This window comes from Macaca fascicularis, chromosome 12 (assembly GCF_037993035.2).
Source record: "Macaca fascicularis isolate 582-1 chromosome 12, T2T-MFA8v1.1".
Taxonomy (NCBI): domain Eukaryota; kingdom Metazoa; phylum Chordata; class Mammalia; order Primates; family Cercopithecidae; genus Macaca; species Macaca fascicularis.
Window position 1 is genome coordinate 87,370,739 of NC_088386.1, and position 24,874 is coordinate 87,395,612.

General features: G+C 38.5%; 1 protein-coding gene and 1 long non-coding RNA gene across 9 annotated transcripts in view; one reads left to right on the forward strand and one right to left on the reverse strand.

Annotated features, from left to right (window-relative positions):
- LOC135966583 (uncharacterized) overlaps positions 1-14,727 on the reverse strand; it is a 41,013-nt gene extending 26,286 nt beyond the window's left edge. Inside the window, exons 1-3 of the long non-coding RNA XR_010580007.2 lie at positions 14,651-14,727; positions 501-703; positions 118-271 (exon numbers count right to left, since the gene is read on the reverse strand). This is a non-coding gene — a long non-coding RNA (uncharacterized lncRNA). The remainder of the gene's footprint in view (positions 1-117; positions 272-500; positions 704-14,650) is intronic.
- Positions 14,728-15,166: 439 nt separating this feature from the next.
- Positions 15,167-24,534, forward strand: NABP1 (nucleic acid binding protein 1). Of its 8 annotated transcripts, XR_012421322.1 has the most exons (8): positions 15,167-15,732; positions 16,016-16,154; positions 18,968-19,039; positions 19,516-19,619; positions 20,296-20,399; positions 20,733-20,808; positions 21,221-21,287; positions 22,586-24,534. XR_012421322.1 is itself a non-coding variant. In XM_005573789.5 (6 exons), the coding sequence occupies exons 1-6, from the start codon at positions 15,642-15,644 to the stop codon at positions 22,753-22,755; spliced, it is 615 nt and encodes a 204-aa protein (XP_005573846.3). In that variant the 5' UTR covers positions 15,167-15,641; the 3' UTR covers positions 22,756-24,534. The 8 variants fall into 8 exon arrangements, 3 of the variants coding, with proteins under 3 accessions (XP_005573846.3, XP_005573847.3, XP_073865702.1); XR_012421321.1 differs by having other exon boundaries at positions 20,296-20,808; XR_012421320.1 differs by lacking the exon at positions 20,296-20,399.
- The last annotated feature ends 340 nt before the right edge of the window (positions 24,535-24,874 follow it).

Sequence of the window (24,874 nt, forward strand, 5' to 3'; positions counted from 1 at the left end):
TTATCTGTTATCTGCTTTTCTTCATAGTTGTTCTCAGTTATTATGGTACTTAGAAAATGGTATTTGTGATGAGATTTCTTGACGGTTAATAGGTCATGGCAAGGGGAATTTACTCACTTGAATAAATGGGGCAGAGTCAGCGCAGATCCCCTTGCACTTATATAAGGTAGGCTTTCCAGTGTCTGCTACACATTGAATCTCTCTTCCTGGGACAACGCTAGATATTGATTGACAAAGGTTCTCTTCCAGAGTTCAGATCAGCATGCTTTTTCTGCAAAGGGTCAAAAAGAAAATATTTTGAATTCTGTGGATCATTTGGTTTCTGTCACAACTACTCAACTCTGCCCTTGTAGACTGGAAGCAGCCTTAGGTTATTTGGCAAGCAAGTTTGGGGCTATAATTTGCTGATCCCTGTTTAATTCTTTTTTTTGTTTGTTTGTTTTAATTTTAATCTCCAAGCAGATCACTCCATTTTAGGGATGAATTCCAGGATAGCTTACATTTAGTTAGAGTTATTTGTAGCTTGTGATGCGATCACATGGTCTTTTATATCAAGTGGTAGAGGCACAGACTCTGGAGCTGGAGAAACATGGTTGGAATTTCAGCTCTCCTCAGCAATAGGTGTGCAGCCTGGAGCCTCGTTCTCCAAACTTCCTTTTCTCATCCGTGGAATGTGGATGATGACCTCTATGATAGAAGGGTGCTGTGATGATTAAATGAGAGCATATGTTAAGAGCCTGGCACAAAGAAAATGTTCAAAAAATATTGGTTTCCTTCTCTAACTCTGCAACAACATTCTCCTCTCTACACACATGTGAGAATTGGGCAACACCCCAATCTCGTCAATACAGATTTGCAAGCCCTCTCTCAGATGGCTGACCTAGGAAATTCAAAATTAATTCGAATGAGCTTTAATTTCAGACAGTGCTATTTTTAAAAATTTCTTTTCAGTTTTGGGGAATCCATTTTGTGTAGTTCAGTTCTTGCAACCTCTTGCGTGTTGAAAACAATAGCCACCACAACCACAACATGTGGTGAAAGCATTTAACCAAAGGCCTTGATTCTGATAACTCTCAGGGAGATAAAGGAAACCTACATACTATCAGATTTTAAAGGGTCACTACTCAAAAGAAATAACATGGAAATAGTAACAAATTTAGATTTTATCTAATGTTTGATATGACCATGTCTAAGCTTTTAGAATTGGTTTTATTATAAAATTGCTTGGGGAATTCACTTTTAGTGTCAGAGTAGTGGGTTGTGAAATCAATATTACTTGAAATTTTGCCCCTTTGAAAAGTTTAACTTAAGAATATGCATACACATATAAGCCACTAGAGGTAGAAAGTACTTTCACAGCAGGAGAATAATTGTGTGTGTTTACTTACTTGTATAAATACACTTAGACACTCTAGAGTTAAGTATATTTAGCATCAGACTTTTTTAGTTGGGGGATATTTAAGTTCTGCCATAATTTTTTAAGAAAATAATTTGCTTGCTCACTAGAGAAATTGTTATAATCAATGCTAACACAGCTCTTTAACATGAATAAAGTAATAGTATCTTCAAAGAACTAGGGTAGTACAAAAGCAATATAATTTGGAGAAATAAAAAGTACCCCAACAGATGAGAGATATTATTGTTTCAAGCATGAGAATTGAAAATTGGGTGTCTTGGTCATGGAGCCTTGTCTTTTATTCCTGGTGTCATAACTCTTCAATATGTGATTCATTGCATTTGTTTCTTGGTTCGTTCATCCGTTCATTTCCTTGATACATAGTTAGTAAAGAATTACCACTTGTGAAGCACTATGCTAAGTGCTAGGAACCATAATTTATTCAGAGACAGACACATAAATTATCAATTACAATATGTTTTATATGTGCTACTACAGAAATATGTACCAAGAGCTGAGAGAGTAGTACAGAAATAAAGATTCATTCTGAAGGGGCTAGACAAGAGTGTATGGGGAAGAAATGGTCAGAGAGGCTTCATAGAGAATGCAAATGACTCTTGAGCTGGGTAAAGAAGCTCTTCAGGGTTTTTTGAGGATGACAAGACCAAGAATTCTAAACAGGGTAAACTACATGATCAAAATCAAAGAAGTATAGTAATGTACTTTGAATGTACTTGTGAGTAGTTTGATGTAGCTGGAGCAGGGGCTTTATGGTGGGGAGTGGGTGGAGGTTTTATGCCACAGTATAAATCTTCATCCTTTATCCAGTTGGCCAGTGATCCTTTGGCTACCATTGTAGTTTTTCTCTATAATGTCTAGTTTTCAATGGCCAAAACCCTAGATGTATTAGTGAAGTGTTTTTAGGTTTCAAGGAGCACAAATATGCCTCTAACTTTTGGTGATTTCAATTTATTATAAGGATACGAATACATTAGGAAGCAAGTATAGGAAAAATTTTAATGGAATAATCAGGCCTTATGTGAAGCTGGAGCATTGTTCATTGGTCTCCAGAATCACATATTAATAGCAACTCTGATATCCTAAGAGCAGTAATAGAGGTTGTCGTCCCACGGACTTCTCTCTTTGCTTCTTCCTCCTTCTGTTACTATTGTACTCTCTAAGTCTCAGTTTATCTGGTTCACGGTTTCTATTTACTCATTGCTTCTACTAACTTATGAGCCTGCTTAGTCTCTGCTTGGTTTCCTGGTTCCTACACTACTTTGCTCTGTGCATCCCTCCCTGTGTACTTTTGTTCAGGAAAGAATTAGCAATAGGCCCAAGACTGCTATTCCTAGAAATCTCCTTGCAAGATTGGCTACTGATGGGTATCTGGAAACTTAGGTTCCAGCAGGGTTCTGGCCATTCCCTAAATGATAAAAGTGGCCCACTCTGTCTAAATTGTTAGTATAAACAGCATAGTTTATTATGCTAACCACCTGCTTTCCTTCTGGCAGTCAGGGCTTTGGTATATGCCAGGAAAAGGGTGCCTCTGTGACAACCCCACAATCAAAACCTTGAGCTTCCCTGGTAGGCAGTATTTCACACCTGTTGCCACAACTTGTTGTAGAGGAATAAAGTGCCTCTTGTGTGACTCCACTAGGAGAGGACTCTTGGAGGCTTGCTTGCAACTGGTTTCCTCAGACTTTGCCTTATATGCCTTTCCCTTTGCTGAATTTGCTCTGTATCCTGTCACTGTCATGGCTATAAGTAGGACTATATGTTGAGTCCTGTGAGTCCTCCTAGCAAATCACTGAACCTGGTAGATGGTCTTGAGGACCCCTACACCGCTTTGCTTTGGGATTCTTAGAATATCTTATTCACAGCACATTACCTGGTCTTTACTATGCTTGACCCCTGGCTATCTCTTCATTCTCATCTGATACCCCTCCTCTCATTCTAATTATGCTGGATTCCTTGATGTTCCTCAAACTTTCCAAGAATGCTCCTGCTTTGAAACTATGTGTTTGCTTTTCCCTCTGCCTGTGCTTTTTTCCCACAGATATCTACATGGTTTATTCCCTCACTTCCTTCATATCTTCATTCTTATCTACTCTTTTTTCCATAGTAATAGAACCACTGATTTTTGGCTGGGGACACAGTCACCAGAAAGTCACCTTCCCGATCCCCCTTGATGACAGGTGTGTCTATATGAGTAAATGCAAGCCAATGGGATATAAGAGGAAGCTGGGTGTGCAACTTTTAGGAAACATCCCGAATTAGAGTGGGCTCTATTTTCCCTTGCCTTTTTCCTTTCTATTGAGTGAAATGGGATGTATGATGCTTGGAGCCTTGGCAGCCGTTTTGAATAATGAGGCAACCTTGGAAATGGAAAGTACAGTCAATGGAGCTACAAGATAGAATAGGCTTGATAATGTGGAGGCCAATACCAAACCTCTAGAATCTACCTCTGTACTTTAACAAGAGCCAGAAATAAACTTCTGTTTTATTTACGCCCAGCCAGTTGGCATTTTCTCTCACTTGAAGTAAGTCCTAATCCTAACTAATAGAAGTACTTATCTCTAGTCTGACTTCTTGAAGCCAGGAGGCAGAATTATATAGTACGAAGCAAGGTACCATATGAACTGCACTTTGTTTTAAAGGAAGTTGTGGGCATGACAGGAAGGCTGGAAGATAGAATGTTATCATGTGGGAAATGTCAGCTGTGGAAAAGCATTACAGTAATGACTCCTTCCCCCACAACCCAAATGAATCACACTTCTCTGTGTCTACATGCTTCTTTGCAATATGATGCTGCTACTCCTCCCATCAAAAGGCAGAGGTTACCTGTCCATCTTCTTGAATCTGGTTTGAGCTGATGACTGGCTTTGACCATCAGAATGTGACAAAAGTGACATTATGCTAGTTCCAGAGTCTAGGCCTTTAGAGACCTTGCAGCTATGGTGCAACCATGTAAACAATACTATGGGAGTCCAGAGGTGGGAGGACCTAACTGGATATACAGAAGGAGATGATGGTGGGTCCAGTGAGGAGAGTTTACAAAACCTATTCTTGAGGTGAGAAACCATCTTCGATGTTAAAGGAGGAGTAGGGATAATACTGCCTTCTCTGCTGACCCTCTGTACTTGGTTGTCACATGGAGCATTAGTTCCCAGATAAAGATTTCAAGAATCAGTAAAATCTCAACCACACACACACACACACATATTAGGGAATGGATATACTGATGTAGTGTTGCCAATACTCTGGGTTTTTTTTTTTTTTTTTTTTTTTTAAGAAAGGACATTTGAAATGCTATCTACCATCATCACCATCTCATTAAATACAACATAAAAACAGGAAGAATATTATCTCATACTAAAGGACAAACCTTTAAATTGCATGCTTTCCTCCACTGTCCTTGGTTTTTGTACTGTACATGTATAGTAGTCTTAGACCAGCATTTGGTGGCCATTAGCCTTTCAAGTTTTACCAGTTAGGTTAACAACACAACATTTGGTTTCTTCATATGGCAAAGACTTACAGTTTTCCTCTAAAATCCATACTTCCCTTTTCCCATAGAAATAAAGGCTACACTAGGTACATGATTACTCACCTAGAGCCTACATCTTTAGCCTCTTTCACGGCTAAATGTGACCACATGATTAAGTTTTGGCTAATAGGATGTGAGTTGAAGTAACATGTAAGCTGAAGGTACGTGCAATTTCTGGGTCATTTCTACCTTTAAAAGTAAGCTGCTTACTTTGGCGTTCCTCTCTTTTTCTTTTCCACAGATGGGAATCAGTGAGTGTGACCACAACCCACTGATGATATCACCTAAGGGAATGGTGGGTGGAAAATGGAAGAAATTTGAGTTCCTGCAAACTCAAATCCTGCAAATCTGCATTGCTCTTCTTGGGACTACAACACAAGGAAGAAATGAACTTCCATCTTATTTAAGCCTCTGCATATAGATGTACACTTCTTGGTGTTTCCTTTTTAGAATAGCTAAGGCTTTACCTTAATAACCAAGAACTCAGCTCTCTCTTGCTTTCGCAGTGGTATTTGCCTATCAACTTCCCCTTCAAAGGTTCCACGTTACTCCTATCTATCCCACCCACTTGGGATAGCTGAGCTACGAGGTCACCAGAGAAGGACATTTACATTTCCACTTAGGTGTGGAATTCCCCTAAATGGAGAAGGCCAGTTATCTTCTTACTGCTCTTGCACAGTTTCTTTCACTGTTCTCCACTTGTTCTTTATGCCTTACTTAGGCTGCAGTTAAAGAAACGCTCCCTTGGTGGTTTGGCTGCTCAACCAATGGGCATAGCTCACCCTCAGGACTTTCCACCTTGCCTAGCTCACTTCCTTTTTCTGCCTTCTGAGCATTGCCTCTTTTATTTTCCAGATGCTAGATAATACACATTCCCTTTCAAAACACACAGACACTTTCAAACAATAGTTATTGAACATGTACTTTGTAAGGTAAAACATAAGATTAGAAACAGGAAAAGTACCTGACTTTTTGGTCTCCTTGGAAATACACAAATAAAGAGGAAATTATAAACTTAAGTGAAAATTCCTGTAATTGGGATATGTACAATGTGTTACGGAAATACACAGGAGAAGTGCCTGACCCGATGTTGTACAAAAGGGATGTGGTCAACCATCTCAAGTGAAATAAAAGCATAAAAAAGGTGAAATAAATGTGTACATTGGCTATAAAAAACTGTACACCTATGAATAACACATCATTTTAAAACTTCAAATAATTTCAGAGTATATAAAATTAAAAGTGAAAGTTCTTTTTCTCCCACATCTTAATACCCATAGTGATTTGTTATTCCTTGGTGTATGTTCTTCCAGATATATAGTATGAAAATAGATATAATATATTGATATATATAGTATGAAAATACATCTATATATCTATATATAGTATGAAAATGATTCTATACATATATAGTAACATGTATCTGTATTTATTATAGATAGTAAATATCTATATTTACTATATATATATCTATAATAAAAACCTATTGATATATGTTTTTATTTTGTAATAAGTTAGTATACATATTATTATGTAGCTTCTTTTTTTGCATGTACTTGTTTCCTTATCAGTATATTGACCTCATTTATAAAATTACATATACTTCCCTAGTAATAGTACACTAACTTAATCTTCCTTTTATAACACTTAGGTTTCTTTCTTTCTTTTTTTTTTTGAGATGGAGTCTTGCTCTGTCACCCAGGCTGGAGTGCAGTGGCACAATCTTGGCTCACTGCAACCTCCACATCCTGGGTTCACACGATTCTTCTGCCTCAGTGTTCTGAGTAGCTGGGACTACAGGCGTGCGCCATCACACCCAGCTAATTTTTGTATTTTTAGTAGAGACGGGGTTTCACCATATTGGCCAGGCTGGTCTCGAACTCCTGACCTTGTGATCCATCTGCCTTGGCCTCCCAAAGTGCTGAGATTACAGGTGTAAGTCACCATGCCCAGCCTCTTTCATTTTTTTCCCTTCTAAAATCAGTGTTTCAAGGAACATTCTATCCATTGGATTTAATGATAAATATTAAGAAAAAAAAAAACTACAAGTGGAAATTCTATATCTGCCCCAAATATGTGAGAAACAAATTAGACATTTTTGCATATGTAAAGTATCAGAAGGTACCTTCTTCCTCTTTTCTTTCTGGGGAACTTACTTGAGGAATCACCACTCTAGCAAAATGAAAATCAAAGTAAAACTCTGATTTCAAGGGGATTTAAAATGTATTAAAAATGTGAATGAGTAATCAATCCAGTACAATTTAAAAGACAAGAATTGAGGATCATAGCCTGGTTCTTGAATGGGGAACTTGAATATTATAAAGAAATTGGCATGTCCCAAATTAGTGGTTAGGTTTCTTTCAATTCCAAACAAATCCCGAGAAAAGTCTGTTTTTAAATCATGACAAAATAGTCTAGGAAAATAAGGTAAGCAAGAATGATTAAAGAATGTTTACAAAAAAGGGGTCTGGAGGTTGGTATTCGCCTTTATCAGATGCTGAAGAATCATAAACATACAACAGTCAGAGCATGTTAAATACTGAGAACGGTCAGATAAATCAGATAAAAGTGATAAACTGGAACTTGAGTTTATAAAATAGAAAAAATACACAATATTTTAAAAAATAAATCTAAGAAATTGTTTCTTTAATAAATAAGATTGGAAAAATAAAGTAACTTTTTGATGAATATTTTATTAGAGCTTTACATCACAGCATACATAAGAGGTAAATATTTAATCATAAAAATTTAAGAAGGTATAGAAAAGAGTTTATATCATCTCATCATGATGAAGGATTTCCTCAAGCAAAAAAGCAATGGAAGACATGATAGGAAAAGACAATAAATTTGAAGATATAAAAATATAAAGTTTCTGCACTAAAAATACAGATAAAAGGAAAAGGCAAATCACAAATGGGAAAGATGTGTACAACAAATGTTGCAAAAACCAGGATTACTATCATTTGTCAAAACTCTGATACTGGTAAAATCCAACTCTCAGCCTGGTCTGTGCCTAAACTCTCACAGATGAATGTATCTGAAGAAAAATACAAAACCATGTGCATTGGTCAACTTTAAATTAGCGGTTCATTTCCTTCACATGAGTCTTTAGTTGGCTTCTAAAATTGTAATACATTTCCCCATTTCATTCAGTCCCCCACATCCCCAATGACTCTTTCTAACTTCTTCTTACACTTCAAACTTCCAGCACCTCCTCCCCATTCTCACTCTAAACTGATGATCTTGCTTATCTCATTGGGAATAGTAGCTATCAGAAAAGACCTTCCACACACTCCTACCATCATAGCAACTCAGCCTCCTGTTCCAGAAAATCCCTCTATGCGCCTATTCACCTCTCCACAGCAGCCCTAGCTCCCATCATCTCTCACCTACTCAAGGACAAGGATTTGTTTTCAGCAATTTGACTTTTCCCTCTCTCTATTGAATAATGCCATTCAGCCTACAGTCATGTTACTATTTTTCTTTCACATTAAAAAAAAAAAACCTCTTTTGTCCCACTTTCCCCTTAAGTGATTAGCCAATTTCTCTGCTGTCCTTTGCAAAAAACCTCCTAGGAGGAGCTATATGTGCTTACTTTCATATTTCTAATTTATGAACTCTGTTCTCTCTTGAACTCAACTTAGTCTTTCATCCTTCACCAACTTCATTGTCACAGTCACCAATGATATTCATTTTTGCTAAACCCTGTGATCAATCCTGTTTCATCTCACCTGATCAGCAGCATTTGACACAACTATCTCCCCCTCTTCCCAGAAACATTTGATTCACCTGGCATCCAACACACCACTCACCTTGTTGTGTTCTTCCCATCTCACTTCTTATGTCTAAAATGATCCTCCTGATCTTTCCACATCCCCCTAACTGCTCCACTTGTATTCCTTCCCATTTCTGTTAATGACAATTCCATCCTACTAGTTGCTCGGAATCAAAATCTAGAGGTCATATTTGACTCATCTCATTCTCTCATGCTCCACTGCAGCCAGACAGTGGACCTGTTGGCTCTATCTTCCACATAGCTTCAGGTGCTAATCACATTATACCATTGTCACTGCTACCACCCTATTGCAAGCCACCACTCACCACAAGTGGATTAATATGATACCTCCTGATTTTCCTGCTTCCACTGTTGCTCCTTTTGCTCTCCACCCAACAGTCAGAGTGACCCTGTTAAGTGAGGTTAGCATATCAAGTCTTTGCTTAAAACACTCTAATAGATTCCTGTCTCAAATTAAGAAGCCAAAATCAGCACAAAATCTTCATATATGATATCCCTGCCCTCTCCCCTGGTCCCTGCATCTTCTAAACTTTCTTCTTTTTTTTTTTTTTTTTTTTTTTTTGACGCGGAGTCTTGCTCTGTGCCCCAGGCTGGAGTGCAGTGGCGCGATCTCGGCTCACTGCAAGCTCCGCTCCCCCGGATTCACGCCATTCTCCTGCCTCAGCCTCCCGAGTAGCTGGGACTACAGGCGCCCGCCACCTCGCCCGGCTAATTTTCTTGTATTTTTAGTAGAGACGGGGTTTCACCGTGTTAGCTAGGATGGTCTCGATCTCCTGACCTCATGATCCGCCCGTCTCGGCCTCCCAAAGTGCTGGGATTACAGGCTTGAGCCACCGCGCCCGGCCTAAACTTTCTTCTTACTCACTGCTTCAGCTACAGTAGCTTTCTTGCTATTCCTGGAAAAAGCCAGAGATACTTGGGTCTTTTCAATGGCTCTCCCTATGTCTGGAGTGCCTTATCCTAGATACCCACCTGACTCCCTCCCTCCCCTTCTTTGTTTTTTACTCAAATATCACCTTCCCTCACCACTTTCTACACTCCTACCTGCTAAATCCCCATCTTTTCCCCTGCTTTTTCACTAGTATATACTATATAATTTTACTTATTTTATTGTCTATCTCTTTACAATGTAAACTCCATGAAGTCTGGGATTTTTGTATTATTTTTTACTGACATAGTCCCAGTGCTGGCATGTAGTAGCAGTTCAATAAAATTTTGTTGAATAAATTAAAGAATTATGTTTAATGCATACATACAAAGGGCAAATGGAATACAAATCTCTTTTGAAATTCCTAAAATGTAATTTGATAACACATATCAGAAGTCTTAAATATATACTTAATAATTTCACTCCTAGAAATTTATCAATGCAGGATTTCCCTAACTAATATAAAGGAAACGTTGCTCTAGCATATTAATAGGTATTTGGAAAACAAAGAAAATTATTTAAAAAAAAAATCTCTTAGCCTCCTACGGTTTTCAGACTTGGTTGCACATTGTCATTACTTAAGGAGTTTTAAAATATGTTGATGACCGAGTCCCACCTTGGGAGATATTGATTTAATTGTTTTGGACTGGTTGTCTCTCTTTTTGTGATTATTAGCAGCCTTTTGTGAAGTTACATTAGTTCATTAGGGGCTCTAGGTGGTAATCTTGTTAACATCTCTGGGCTTGTATTTTTTTGTACACAATGTGAAAGGGTTAGCGTACATTACTTGTAAGCATCCTTAGAACTGGGATATGCTATGCTCCTATGGGTAATACTCTTAATTAGGGGTTTGTTTGAAAGCATTTACTGTTTCTTCCTGGTGATTTACTGGCATATGTTTGTGTGCATGTATATAAGCTTGATAATGCTCCAAAATAAGAAAAGGTATCCATCTTTATTATAAAGAAACCACAATAGTAAGTCAGAATTCTAAAAAGAGATACCAAGCCTTCTACTCCAACATGTCAGGCATGATATTAATCTCCTATACATACTGTCACAAACTCCCTGTAGGGCCTGTTAAGGAACAGGGCTCTGCAACTGGGCCAGCTGGGTTTTTCAAAACTGTTATTTATTTATTCATTTTATTAATAGGACAAGGGGAAACATCAGAAAACAGTAGCAAGCAGCTCTTTTTGAAGCATCTTGGCACTGTATGTTGTCCCGTCAGTCTTCAGTTTGTTTATTTTCTAATAATATTGTTTCTTAACCTGAATAAACAAAAAATCCAGGTAGCTATTTGAGGTATGATACATTTGAAAAGCCTTTTAGAACACAGAAGCCAAAGTTGTTCACTCTATCATTAAATGTCATTAAAAAGATGCTGGGCACAGTGGCTCATGCCTGTAATACCAGAACTTTGGGAGTCCAAGGCAGGAGGATTGCTTGAGCCCAGGAGTTTGAGACTACCCTGGGCAACATGGCGAGACCTGGTCTCTACTAAAAAATAAAAAATAAAAACAATCAGCCGGGTGTGGTGGCATGTGCCTGCAGTCTCAGCTATATGGGAGGCTGAGGCAGGAAGACTGCTTGAGCCTGGGAAATCGAGGCTGTAGTGAATTGTGATTGCACCTCTGCATTCCAGCCTGGGTGACAACAAGACCCTGTCTCAAATAATAATAATAATAATAAAGATAATGTAGCTGGGTTGAATTAACCCATTTAGGGATGCATTTCTTCCCAAGGGAAACTACAGATTTATTCCTCACAAGTAGATTTCACAATCCCCACACAATCAGATTTGGGGGATCAGATAACATGTTCACTGCACTTATCACTGTGAATTAGAAAGCCTTTGAAAAATCCAGTTACCCATTTAGATAAACAAAGTTATGTACTTTTTAGGGCAAATAACCTGTTTTGTAGAAAAAGTTATTACATGTAACAGGCAGTTATTTTGAAATGCAAGCTCCATAACTTATTATAAAATGAGATCAATTACTTCACGTAAGTAACACATCAAAAAGTGTACATCAGATCAAGCCTGGTGGCTCATGCCTGTAATCCCAGCACTTTGGGAGACTGAGATGGGAGGACTGCATGAGCCCAGGAGTTTGAGACCAGCCTGGGCAACACAGTGTGATTCCATCTCTACACAAAATAAAACAATTAGCTAAGGCGTGGTAGTGCACACCTGTAGTTCCAGCTACTTGGGAGGCTGAACCTGGAGGATCGCTTTAGCAGAGGAGTTCCAGATTACAGTGAGCTATGGTGCAGCCACTGCCTCCAGTCTGGGTGGGTGAAAGAGTGAGACCTTGTCTCTAAAACAAAAACAAAACCCAAAAAAGTGTAAAGTCCTTATAAGTGTAAAACGCCTGGCCCATAGCAAATGCTCAGTGTATTAGCATTTATCACTATATGAATGATTTATGTGGTTATTGCTGCAATCATTACTAAACATTACTTCTGAGTCTTTTGGTTAAATTGTTTTAGGAAAATTAAGAAAAGACCATTGTTTTTTTTTTTTTTTTTTTTTTTTGAGTTGCCAATTATGTTACAAAGTGGATTATATCTGTATGGTGAGTGAGCACACTGTGGTTCTTGTCAATTTTAAAAATTGTTAAGTTTCACTATACAAGATATTTAGAATCAAACAGTACTTGATACAAACAACTGTTTCATTGATGTTGTAATAGTTTTAAATAGATGGATAGTGCAAACAAAGTGAAAATAATTTTGGTAATTCCAGAAACCAAAACCTGTGAGTGAGCGTGGGTACTGAGCGCTGGGTAAAATTTACAACAAAACCTTTATCAATGGGGACCCAGATAACAGAACCTTCCATGTGCAGGATCCTAATGGATGCCTTTCTGTATTATAGTGGATCTCAGCAAGCATCTTTACACTAAAACGTGGTGTTGAGGTTATGGGCATAAAGTGGAAGAGTCCATTATCTCAGAGTAAGCTTATGTTTAGGCTGTGAAAAATGGAGGCTTGAAGAACAACAGCCTTAGAGAAAAGAAGACCGTGAAGTAATCTTGTGAATGTATTAAAGAATGAGTAATACAATCATTATGACCTAAATGAGTAGACTGAGTGGCAGATCTATTTCACTGAATGGTAATATAAGATACCTGCATAGCAATAATTGTTCTTCTTGACCTCTCCTTTTTCTTTTTATTAACCACACCTTTGGGAGTGATTTAGCGGTAGCTGAAACCAACTAGCCTGGGCCGAAGGGTTTCTGTATTGTCCAGAACATCTTGTTTCTCAAGGCTGCCTTTCGTTTTGGTTAATGAGAAAGCATATGGTTGCCATTTCCTTTCTGAGAACTGCTGAGTTGGTAGGGAAGGAAGTAGGTGTTCAGCTGAGTTCTCTCCTGTGGAGGAAGGGAAGGGCGGAGCCACAGCTTGGAGCACCAACTTCTGCTTTTGTGGGGCTTGATTTTCTGCTTCTGATTCCTTTTTATAAAATGTCCATACAGTTAGTCTGAATAGCCCAACCTAATCCCTTTTCTGGGGGCAAATGATTGAGAGTTGAGTGGCAAACTTTCTTTATCCAAACTCTTGGCCATAACTCTTAACATTCTTAATTGGTTTCCTGTCTATTCTTAATCTCTTGAAGATCTTGTCAAACCTTAAAAAAAAAAAAAAAAAAAAAAAAAGAAGAGAGCTCTGCCTTAAATATTGCTTCTGTGAGAATATTTTGCCTGTGTAAGAAAATACAGCTTTGAGTACAATCCAATTGAAGTGTCAAGTCCTGCCAGATAACCATGGTAGAATCAGAGCTTCTGATCTGGATTGGGATTGAGGTTGGACACTGGTTCTGCCATTAACTGGCATGTTTCATCATTTGTTTTATTTGATGTTGAAATCATGCTTATAATTTTATTTTACACCACTTTCCAGTATGACATCAGTGTCTTTGGCACCTTGGGCTTTATTAGTTCATGAAATGGAAGCTTCTGTTTCCTTAAAAATGCCTAGACTCTCTTGCTAACGTTGTGACAATTTTTGCAACTCTTTCTAGGGCTATAATATCTATGCTGCTTGTGTGCAAATATTTGGGAAGTGGTGGTTGATCTAAAAATACTCATAAAAATAGGGAAAAAATTAAGGCTTCTGACACTTTTCCCAACATTTCTGCTACCACCACCAAGAGTTAACTAGATGATTCTTTAATGCCCCACTACTTTATCCTGCTATTTTATTTCTTCAGTCTGTTTTTGACTCTTATAATTACACCACTGCAAGCTAAGTCTATACATTACCTTTAGGCTGGAGAGCTCTGGGGTCAAGATTTACTAGATTCAAAACCGAGTTCAGCCATTCTCTAGCTATCTGGTCTCTGGTAAGTTCCATCGCCTGTAAAACGGGGATTAAAAAGGGGAAAATACCGAGTATGTACTATTTGCTAGGCACTAGTTGGACAATTTATGATCCATTTAATCAACCTTCTGCGAGGCAGGGATCCCCATTTTATTATGGTTAAAAAGCTGTAATAAAAGCCAATTGACCTAAAGGTCTCACAAGTAAATAACTGGAGCCCAGGTTTGTCTCTAAAGCACATGCTCTTTAGAACTACGCGACATAAAGAAAACTTTATTGATTTTTTCCCCCAGATTATGTTTCAAGGGTTCCCACTGCTGTTGAATAATTAATTCCTTTTAGATGTACAAAAACAAGTGCAAAGTAAAAGAAGAAAGGCAAAATGGGGAAGGTGTGTACTATGAGAAGCAGGGGGTAAGGAAAGATGAGAAGTCTACAAAGGAATTTACGTGTCTATTTGCTTAGTATTACACAGTGGAAGGCCACGTTCGACATTTGTGTTGCAGTCCTGCCTGCTCAGGGGTTGCTGGGTGACCTTCTGCAAATTACCTCACCTTTCTGGGTTTCAATTTAAGTATGCCTGAAATGAGGCGGTTGAATTGATCTCCAAATTCCCTTCTGGTGCTAAACTTCCAGCCTGGTAGCCACTGACCTTATCACCATGTCAGCGTGTTTTCCCTTGGTCCCGGACCAGCCGCCCTTGCCCGAACTCTGTTCTTACTCGACTGCGAACTATCTAACGTACTCACAGGTTCTAAACTCCACCGTTCCTCGTGACCGAGGGACTAAAGGGCGCGGGTAGGGGCTCAACTCTGAGAGAAAAAAGGCAAGAAAACCCCAAAGTCGGACAGTGAGTGGCAGAAGACCTCAGCACGAAAGCGAGGCGGCACAGAACTGCCACTCCGCCGCAACAGCTGAAGTGGGCGGAGAGCGGGCGGGCGGGGGAGGCGGGGCCGAGAGCGATTGGAAGGACGAGGGGGCGGAGCCCGCGCTGACAGCCCCCGGAGAGGAGCGAGGGAAGCTCTGCGGGCAGCGGCGGCTGGGTCCCGCCTCTTCGCTTCCCCTCCCCCGCACCAGGCGGGCGTGGCAGCAGGCGTGCCGACGCAGCGTGACGTCACAAAGGGGCGGGGCGGGCCGAGGGTCCTGCCGGCGCGCGGGCGTGTTCATCAGTCGCTGTTTGGGACGCTGGGCGTGCGGTGTTCTGTCTCCGCTCCCGTTTCGCAGTCACAACCCGTTCTTTCCCGGAGCCCGGGACAGGCTGGGCGCGCGCCCGTGTGAGTGAGCGGGACTCAGGGCAGAAGTGTCCCCTCACTGCGTTTTTTTTTTTCCTTTTATCCAAAGAACGGGGCAGTTAGCACGCTTGCCGTCCTGTCGCCCGGTTGGGAGCGGGGTTGGTTTGCGGAGTGGTTCGCCTTTTTTCTTTAGAACTTGTGAGCCCTTTTTTTCTTCCCTTTTTCTTTTTTTAGGCTCAGTGCTGTCCGGGCTGGTTTCCCCGGTCCCTGACTAACCGCTTTCTGCCCCTTCTGTCGCCACCCCTGCCCAAGGTCGCCCCTCTGCCCTCGCCCCTGTCCCGGGAGGGTGGGAAGCTTTGACCCCGCCCTGCCCACTCGCGTCTCCGCAGCCGTAGCCGCACCTGCCCCAATATGAATAGGGTCAACGACCCACTTATTTTTATAAGAGATATTAAGCCCGGACTGAAAAACTTAAATGTCGTCTTTATTGTCCTGGAGATAGGTAAGTGGGGTTTGCAGCCCACTCCACCGCCCGCTGTGCGTCCCGGGGCGGGAGACAGGGGCGCCGCCGCTGCGCGCCCGGGGCTCCCCTCCCCCTCCTTCCCTTCCCCCACCCACGTGGCTCCAGTGGCCTCCGCCGGAGATCGGATCCTACCTGAGGCGGGAGCCCTGGGCTTGGTCACTTTCCACCTTCCAGATGTATTAAAATACCGGAGGAGGAGTTAGCCTTTCTGGATGTCCTCATTATCTAACACCCCCTCCCTTTGATTTTTAAATCCTCACAGGACGCGTGACCAAAACCAAAGACGGCCATGAAGTGAGATCGTGCAAAGTAGCAGATAAAACGGGCAGCATCACTATTTCCGTGTGGGATGAGATCGGAGGTCTTATACAGCCAGGGGATATTATTCGGTTGACCAGAGGGTAGGTGTGCAAAAAAGTCGGGGAAGTAACAGTCTGCAGAATCGGGATTGGCCGGCTCCCGGGATCTTGGCAAGACCTGAAGTCCCCGGCCTTTTCTGTGGGCCACTCTGAGGAGTTTTGAGCCCCTTTGGTGTTAACTTTGGATGGTGGGCAGCGCTAGGATGTAACACACCTTTGCGGTGAAAGGCAGTCGGTTTCAGCTGGGAAATCCGCGCCTACACCCCGGTTTACAGGTTAAGCAGATTTAAAAATTTTTTTTTTTTCTTGAGACGGAGTCTCGCTCTTTCGCCAGGCTGGAGTGCAGTGGCGCTCTCTCTCCTCGCTGCAGCCTCTGTCTCCCGGGTTCAAGCAACAGATTCTCGTGCCTCAGCCTCCTAAGTAGCTGGGACTACAGGCGTGTGCCACCACGCCCAGCTAAGTTTTGTATTTTTAGTAGAGATGGGGTTTCAGCGTGTTGCCCAGGCTGGTCTCCGACTCCTGACCTCAGGTGATCCGCCCGCCCCCACCTTCCAAAGTGCTGGGATTACAGGCGTGAGCCACCACGCCCGGCATAGATTTTTGATTCTATTCAGAGTCAATGAGTCTTTTTAGGAGACTGATATAGTCCATATTTTTTCTTTTTTATAAGTTGTTTTCTTTAGTATAGTTGCCACTCAGTTGTTTCCCACCCCTCCTCCATTTTTAATGACTTGAAATCCTGGCCAATATTTTACTTATGTTATTTAGACAATGTGGACATAAAATTATAGGTAAAGGACTTAGCGTTTTCTGTGATGTCAAATTTGTACTTGGAAAAAGAGGGAAACTTTACAGTATCTGGAAGGCTCATTCTCCAAAATGATTTCTTGTGTCTTCTGTTGTAAGGTGGATGTTGTTCAAAAACCAAAGGGATACACAGAAAATGTTTGACAGAAAGACATCCGCAATACCTTCATCCAAAAGAGTCAATTGGCAGATTGGTGGCTTTAAAAAATAGTACAACTTTTTTTTAAAAAAGTAGATTGCTTGTAGAGATTTACCAGATTTTTATCTTAGGAAGATAAAAGGTCAGAAAAGGATCTTGGAAACAGAATTTGGAAGCTTTTGAGATCAATAAAATTGTAATAATTTATCATAACTGCAGGGAAAGCGGTGGAGATTGATGTTGGCCTAATAAGTAGAATCTTAGAAGTATTGGAAAGCACTGAGTAGGAGTTTAGAGCTCCTTGATGTTACCTTACAGGCTTACAACATCTTCAGGAAGTGAGGTAAAGTGTCATCAAAGCAGGAAGTGAGAGTCAGGACTTAGACATTTTCTTCTCATAACACTGACTCATGACAGTAACTATGTTTTTTAAACTTCCACATCTTTAAAAAACAAAAGAGAATTCCTACTTAGGGATGTATGGTGAGGATTGATTAGTATAATTGGAGTTTTTGGCTCCCCAAATATTTTTCACCCAATGATTGAAAGTATTTTTTATGCTAAAAACAGCATCTTATTTCAAGTATTTCATGTTCTGTAGTGACAGTCATAGGTGTTTCCATCAAAAAAATTATTGGAAAATTAAACTTATTAGTTAGGTATCTATAGAATTTTAAGGGGAACAGTTACCTGGGAGTACAATTTAAACGAAAATTAAAAACTAAAGAAACTCTTTACTACAGTATGACCTTGAGAAGTTACTACACCTCATACTTCAGCTTCCTCTTCTGTGAAATGGGAATAATTATACTTTATTTACCAAAATAACACACTCAGCTTGGAGTTTGGCCCATTCTAAGGCCCTTAAATTCTGGTTGAATCTAAGAAAAATGGCTTTTGAAGAAAAACATACCTAAAATCTAAATAATGGTTGGTTCAAATATCAACATGTTTATCAGAATATCCTGAAAACACCTCAGTGTTCTCATTTCTTAAAGTGAATGTTAAATATTTTAATTGTAACCAAATTTTTTCTCAAAATATGCATTAATTTTTATTTTAGTAAGGTGAAATGTTAATGCACTATCTCCTAAGCCACACTTTGTATAACTTAAGAGTGGTGAATGGTGTCTTTAATAAATAACCCTTATTAAAATTAAGAGAACTGTATAATAAGTTAAAGTCAAGAAGTAACCATAGTAGTTGTACAAAGAACCATTGAGAACCAAACCTTGGATTGATTTTATAATATTAATTTACCGTTTATCTATCTAGGATTATTTTATTTAACGATGCTGTCTACTTTCAAAATTGTTCGGAGTAAACAATTGCCAGCTCGTTTACTACAAACCCAGTGTGGTATTAAAAATTGCATGTTTGGAAAGGCAGATAGGTGAAAGATTTGTGACCTTAGTTTTTTTTTTTTTAGCACTTTAAAATTCTACCAGATCTTCGGTAGCTTAGAAATCCTGTGTCTTTTATGGAGGCAGAAGGAAAAACATATCATTATTTGACTAGACTGTAAAGGAAACATTAGGGTGATTTTACATATCCTGTGGCTGAAAAATAGTTTCTGTTTACATGTCTGCAATTAAAAGCTTTTCTTTTGTTGATTGACTAAAGATGTGATCATCAGGTATAATAATGCTTGCTTTGCAAAAAGACTTATTTTCCAGGGTTTGTTATGATTTATATAATTATGTCAAAATTCAACAGAATTTTTGTATTCTTTTGTAAATAGCAAGTTATCAAAGTTAGATTTATTGTATTTGATTTACTATGGTGGATAGAGAGGGCTTGATCCTCACTTCTACCTTAATACAAAAAATATATAGTGTGACGATTTACTTGATTTAAATAGAAGAAAATAAATATATTTCTAAAGAAATAATGTTTCTTTTCTCTCTAGGTATGCATCCATGTGGAAAGGATGTCTGACACTTTATACTGGAAGGGGTGGTGAACTTCAAAAAATTGGGGAGTAAGTATTAAAATACATTTTGTATAATTGCATACATTATAAATAATATCTACGGAATAATTGGTAGGTATGAACTGTAAACCTTTTCTTTGGCTTTTTTGACTAGTAAACTGAGTGTCTTTGGTAGCTTAATTGAAAAAATAACTTCGTGTGTACAAATGTAACACTTGTCAGTACTGTTTTGTGTGGTTGAAAGTGTCAGTTTTTCCTGGCAAAGAGCGGTAGAAGAAGCTGCAGTTGAGACCAGCCTTAGTGGGAGCATTTCTGTAGGTTTTAGAAATGTTCATTTTTTAGGTGTCACAAGTGCCATTTGAAGTAAATTCTCTCTTATAGTGATTCACCAAATATGAAGCTAGTGATTCACCAAGTTTCAGGCCATACGTTTAAAATTTCTTTTTCTATGGTTGTGAGTGAATATGTACTCATGTTAAAAGGACTTGCAGCAATGAAAACTGAAGTCCTCTATTTATCCACAGTCTAGGTGCGGTGCAGGCAGCCGCAATGCGAGATTCCATACACTACTACCCTGGTAATGATCTCCACCCTGACCTGGAGGAGCCATCCTCTCTAGGGGTGTAAGGTAATTCAGCCTCCATGTTAGCCTAGACATTGGGTTGTATTCATAAAGTATGGTATAGGCAGTGAGCCAAATCATCAGTCCATTCTGTTTGGTTAATGCTCAGCCATCTACTTAATGCCTGTCAAATTGGAAGATATTTAAAGAGAGAAGCCACAAATGGCACCAAATAAAAAAAGGAAAACTGTTCTCCACTGAGGGAATAAGATACTTATTTGGAGAACCTGTGGTTAATAATGAAGGAAAAGAAATGATCATGCTAGCTTTTAAAGATCAGAAATGTTTAACACTTTGCCTTTGTTAGAAGGAAAGTTAGAATTCACTTAGGGTAGTATTCATAGAGTTATATGTTATGAAAGGTCTTAGTGTCTATTACTGAAAGGTTCAGGATTCTGTCCTGACAGAGGTGTTGATAATAATGGGGGTCAGTTATGTGAAAAACCATTAGAGGTCACTCATTTCTTAATGACTGCTCTTTGTCAGGGTCGGTCTAGGATTTACCAAAACTGGTTCTGATTTGTCTTCGGTATGGTGAGGAGCTAATAAAATGCTTCTGTGTAATGTTAGTACACATTATATGGTCAACTTACAGGAAGCACTTAGGTAAACTGGTGGCTATGTAGCCTGTTTTTATTTATTGCCAGAAACCATTCTTAATCCTAAATGATTATCTTTGCAGATCCACAGTGATCGATCAAAAGAGGGACTGAATGGGAGTGGGTGAATGGATCGGTGCAAATCCATTACCACTGCTGGAGAAACCACCCTGGAACCCTAAACATGGTTCACTCTCATGTTATTTTTCCTTTGATCAGCTTTTGTGGAGAAACAGGACAGAGTTGTTTTTGTGTCCTTGATTTTTGATGTGATTTATTTTTTCCAGCACTAAAGAAGAATTTAAATACAAAATAGAATGTTATATATCTTGTAGACAGTCAAATATTTGATGTTTTATGGGACATAATCATTTGGGAAGTTTTTGTTGTAAATGAAGAGATAGTTTGTTGCTATTAATTTGACACATAAGCTCATTCCTAAAAGTTAGAGATGTTATATAAAGAAGGGTTGATGACTTTATTTCAGAAGTCATTTAATTTGTTCTTTATTTTCTTTCAGATTTTGTATGGTTTATTCAGAAGTGCCAAATTTCAGTGAACCCAACCCAGATTATCGAGGACAGCAGAACAAAGGGGTAATTGTGTAGTATACTTTTATGATTAGGCTAATTTTGACTGTGTTACAATTCTATGACTAGGTTAGCCCTGTTGATACTCAGTATAATGAGAATTTTTAAAAGAATACGTAATTTTTATTGTTATGTTTTGTGAGGATGTATATCTGAGGTGTCATCTACTAGATATATGTGCCATTTTGCACTTCGTGGTATGGTGACTAATTATCAGGAAATAGGATATAACAGAGCTCTGAAAGGTTTGGGAAACATTTCTTAACATTTTAACCTTGAATGACCTAGGCAAAATCTTTTAAAATTTTAATTAAAAAAAAAAATACCCAAAACTTTGAAAAAGAAAGGATATAGTAATGTTGTAATAATATAATTGTGTTTTTATTCTCATTTGGTTAAATTAAAAACTTTTTTTTAGGCACAGAGTGAACAGAAGAATAATTCCACAAATAATAATATGGGTACAGGTACATTTGGACCAGTGGGTAAGATTTTGTTTGTGTGTTTCATTTGTGATCAGGTGTAAGAATTAAGAGAGTTATAAAGATTTAGATGAAAAGCAATGTCTTTAGGCATAAATTAGTGATAAAGATGAACTGCCAGTAAACAGGGAATCCCCAATCAGCTGATTCTCTAGAAAGTCGATAAACTTAAGCCAATTTATTGAGAATTCTAGGTTTTGGTGATATCTGTGAAGAGATACCATGCTTTTTTAAAAATTGATTCCTATAAAATTTCTGTAATCTAGTGATTACTTATAGTAGACACAGAATTACTGGTTATTTTGGTGCACTGAAAGCATTTTATCTTTAGAGTCATAGTTTACCTTAATTTTTCATGTACAAGGAGCTGCTGCTTTAAAAGATGAGCTGAGACGTTTAAAGGCTAATGACCCTCAAATGTCATTTAACGTGACCCCCAGACATCATGTTTATGATCCTTATAGCCCTGTTAAAGGTCTTCTGAAGTCTTAAATATATGAGGAAAGGTCAGTCTTTTGTGATTGGAGTTCATTAGGATGGCTTAAGTTTTGGTTTTGTTTTGTTTTTGAGACAGGGTCTCACTCTGTTGTCCAGACTGCAGTGTAGTGGTGTGATCTTGGCTCACCGCAACCTCCACCTCCCAGACTGAAATGATTCTCCTGCCTCAGCCTCCCAAGTAGCTGGGATTGCAGACGTGCGCCACTACCACCCAGCTAATTTTTGTATTTTTAATAAAGATGGGATTTCACCATATGGACCAGGCTAGGCTTGAACTCCCGACCTCAAATGATCCACCTGCCTCAGCCTCCCAAAGTGCTGGGATTACAGGTGTGAGCCACTGAGCCTGTCCAGCTCATGTTTTAACTTGAAGGCTACATGTCTTGGCATAGCTGATCATATTGTGGGAAACTCCATCTTTGCCTTTAAAAAGTTAGAATAACATTGTCTGTTTTGAGATATTAATCATCTTTGAGCCAAATTCCAATATTCACTATTTTGCCCTTTCTTTTACTTTTATAGTGTAGGCAATGCATGTTTTTTACTCTATTAATAAATTTCTAATTTTGATGCCCAAGTTGGCTTTTTTCTCTCTATTAATACAGCATCAAGTTAACATATTTATAGCAATACGTTTGGAAGAACTTAGAGCCCACCTTGAGTGTTTTTTTTTTCAGTATGAAAATGAAAGTGTGTGCTTTACCTAATATTTTTAAGCATTAATAACGTGTTGGCACTTAAGATAGTTCTGCTTCTATAGACTACCTCTGAAAATAGTGATGAGTTTTTGTATTCTTTTTTAGGAAATGGTGTTTACACTGACCCTGAATCAAGGGGACACCAGTTTTCACATGCTGGCAGAAGCAATGGCCGGGGACCTATAAATCCACAACTCCAAGGAACCGCTAGTAATCAAACAGTGATGACCACAATCAGTAATGGCAGGGACCCTCGGAGAGCCTTTAAAAGATGACCTATGCTAAATACTCACGTGTAGTTTTTATACTACATGCCCTACTTGAACACTTACTGCACTTTTATTTATTGTTAACTGTGAAAAGTATGTCCTTTATTGGGTTTCCTTTTATATTCTTGGTTTATTAAGAAGAATGGTTTGTTTTTATAGCAAAACTGTTAAGCTGCTCAAGTCTCCTGTTGAAGAATGGGAACACTGAAAAGTAGGGGCATTTATTTTTAGAGCAAAAAGATTATTGGATAGCCTCTAAAAAACCTGCACCCATTTCATGGGTGAGTTACATCAGTTTTATAGCCTCTATGAGTCTATCTTCTGTATAAGTTTTGTAATATTTAACATAAGGCTTAATGGGAGATGTTCTTTTGTCTTGTATTCAGATATTGCCAACTAAAGCAATAACTATCAAAAAACACAAGAACTTGTCAATGCTAGCAGTAATTTTTGAGTGTTTGTGGCTCTCAGAATGATTGACTTTGTTGAGTGACTACCATTGAGATTTTCCAAGGACTGACTCATCTCAAATTTTTGTTGTATTACCAGAAAAACAGATTCCTTATCAGAATTTGGAATAGAATGTAATCTATATTTCAACAAGTAATTTTAAAAGAAAGCTACATTTATTTTAGAGTAGTGCTCCTAACATGTATTATCAACTTTGTGGATTACATTGGAGGAAAATTTAAAAGTGGGGCCTTGAATATTTATTTTTTGCAACTACCATGTTAAATACCGAAGTATAATTTGAGAGAGTTATAACGTTATAATAAACATTGATCTGATTATTTAAAAAAAATTATAAACATACTGGAGGTGAGTCAAATTGAATTATATAGTAACATGCAGTCTTAAGTCCTCGTTACTTAACAGGTACTCAGCCTGGAGTGAAAATCCTGGGTACTAACTTTGAGAGGGGTGAGTGTGCATGTTGTCAAAGTTTCTGAACACAGTTCATGTAGCCTTATTAGCAAAAGTTTTAAGAAATGGCTCTATCAAAGAAGCAATTACAGCTTTATTCAGAAATGTAAAGGTGGAATTTATGTACATGTCGTAAGTGGTACCCACTTCCCCTTTTTACTGTAGGGTGGATAAACTCTTAGGTTTAACTCTTTGAATATTATCTCTTGAATAAAGCGTGTGTTAATGTTAATAAATGTACCTAATTTTTGCTCTTTCAATGACTTACAGTGGAGAGCCAGTACATCTTAACTACTACTGTTGTAGTGATGGTATCAACCTTATGGCTACTTAGCTCTGCATTTGTTGCTTTGTTTTTTTTCCACTTCAAATCACAAAATAAGTAGATTTTGTTTTCTGAAAACTCCATAGCATTTGAATACAAAAGGTTGTGCCAGTTTATCCTACTTCAGTGTGTTTAACAAATATTTCAGTACACAGTATGTGTTAGGCACTGTGTGGAAAGTGTTAAGGGTTAGACAAAATCCCGAATAATCTCCACAAGTTTATTTGTCTTCTATAGTACTTTTGTAACTGAGGTTACATAAATTATAGAAATTTTGTTCCTTTATTCATATGCATATTCATGATTATAATTTGGCTTTGTTTGTGATTAATGTTTTCATAAGATTTTCACATTACAGAATACCTCAGAAGAAGTTGTCTAAGGATTGGGATAGAGAATATGTTTCTTAAAATTGTGGATGTTTAGAATTTTTAAAAAACAAATTAGTATATGATTGTTTTATATAAGTAAGATAGGAGCAACACTTTAAATTATTTGTAGGAGGATGTGGCATTAAAGGTGATTTTAAAAGAAAAGATTTTGGAGTTTTAGAAAATTTAATACTGTCAGGTATGGAATGCTGGGCTTCCAATCCTGGCTTCATTGTCTCGTCACCTGTGATGTTGGGTGAGTTTTATTAACACTTGAAATGTCTCTAAGCCTTAGGTTCCACAACTATGAAAACAAGTAAGTATCAGTATCCTTTCTAGACTTGTTTAAGATTTCCATGTAAGTAATTATAATGACTTGCGACACATAATAATGTCGTCTTATACCCCAACAGTAGGAAAAAAATGCAGAATTCAGTATGAAAGTATTGTTACCCTGTAATACAGTGGTCCCCAACCTTTTTGGCACCAGAGACCAGTTTCCTGG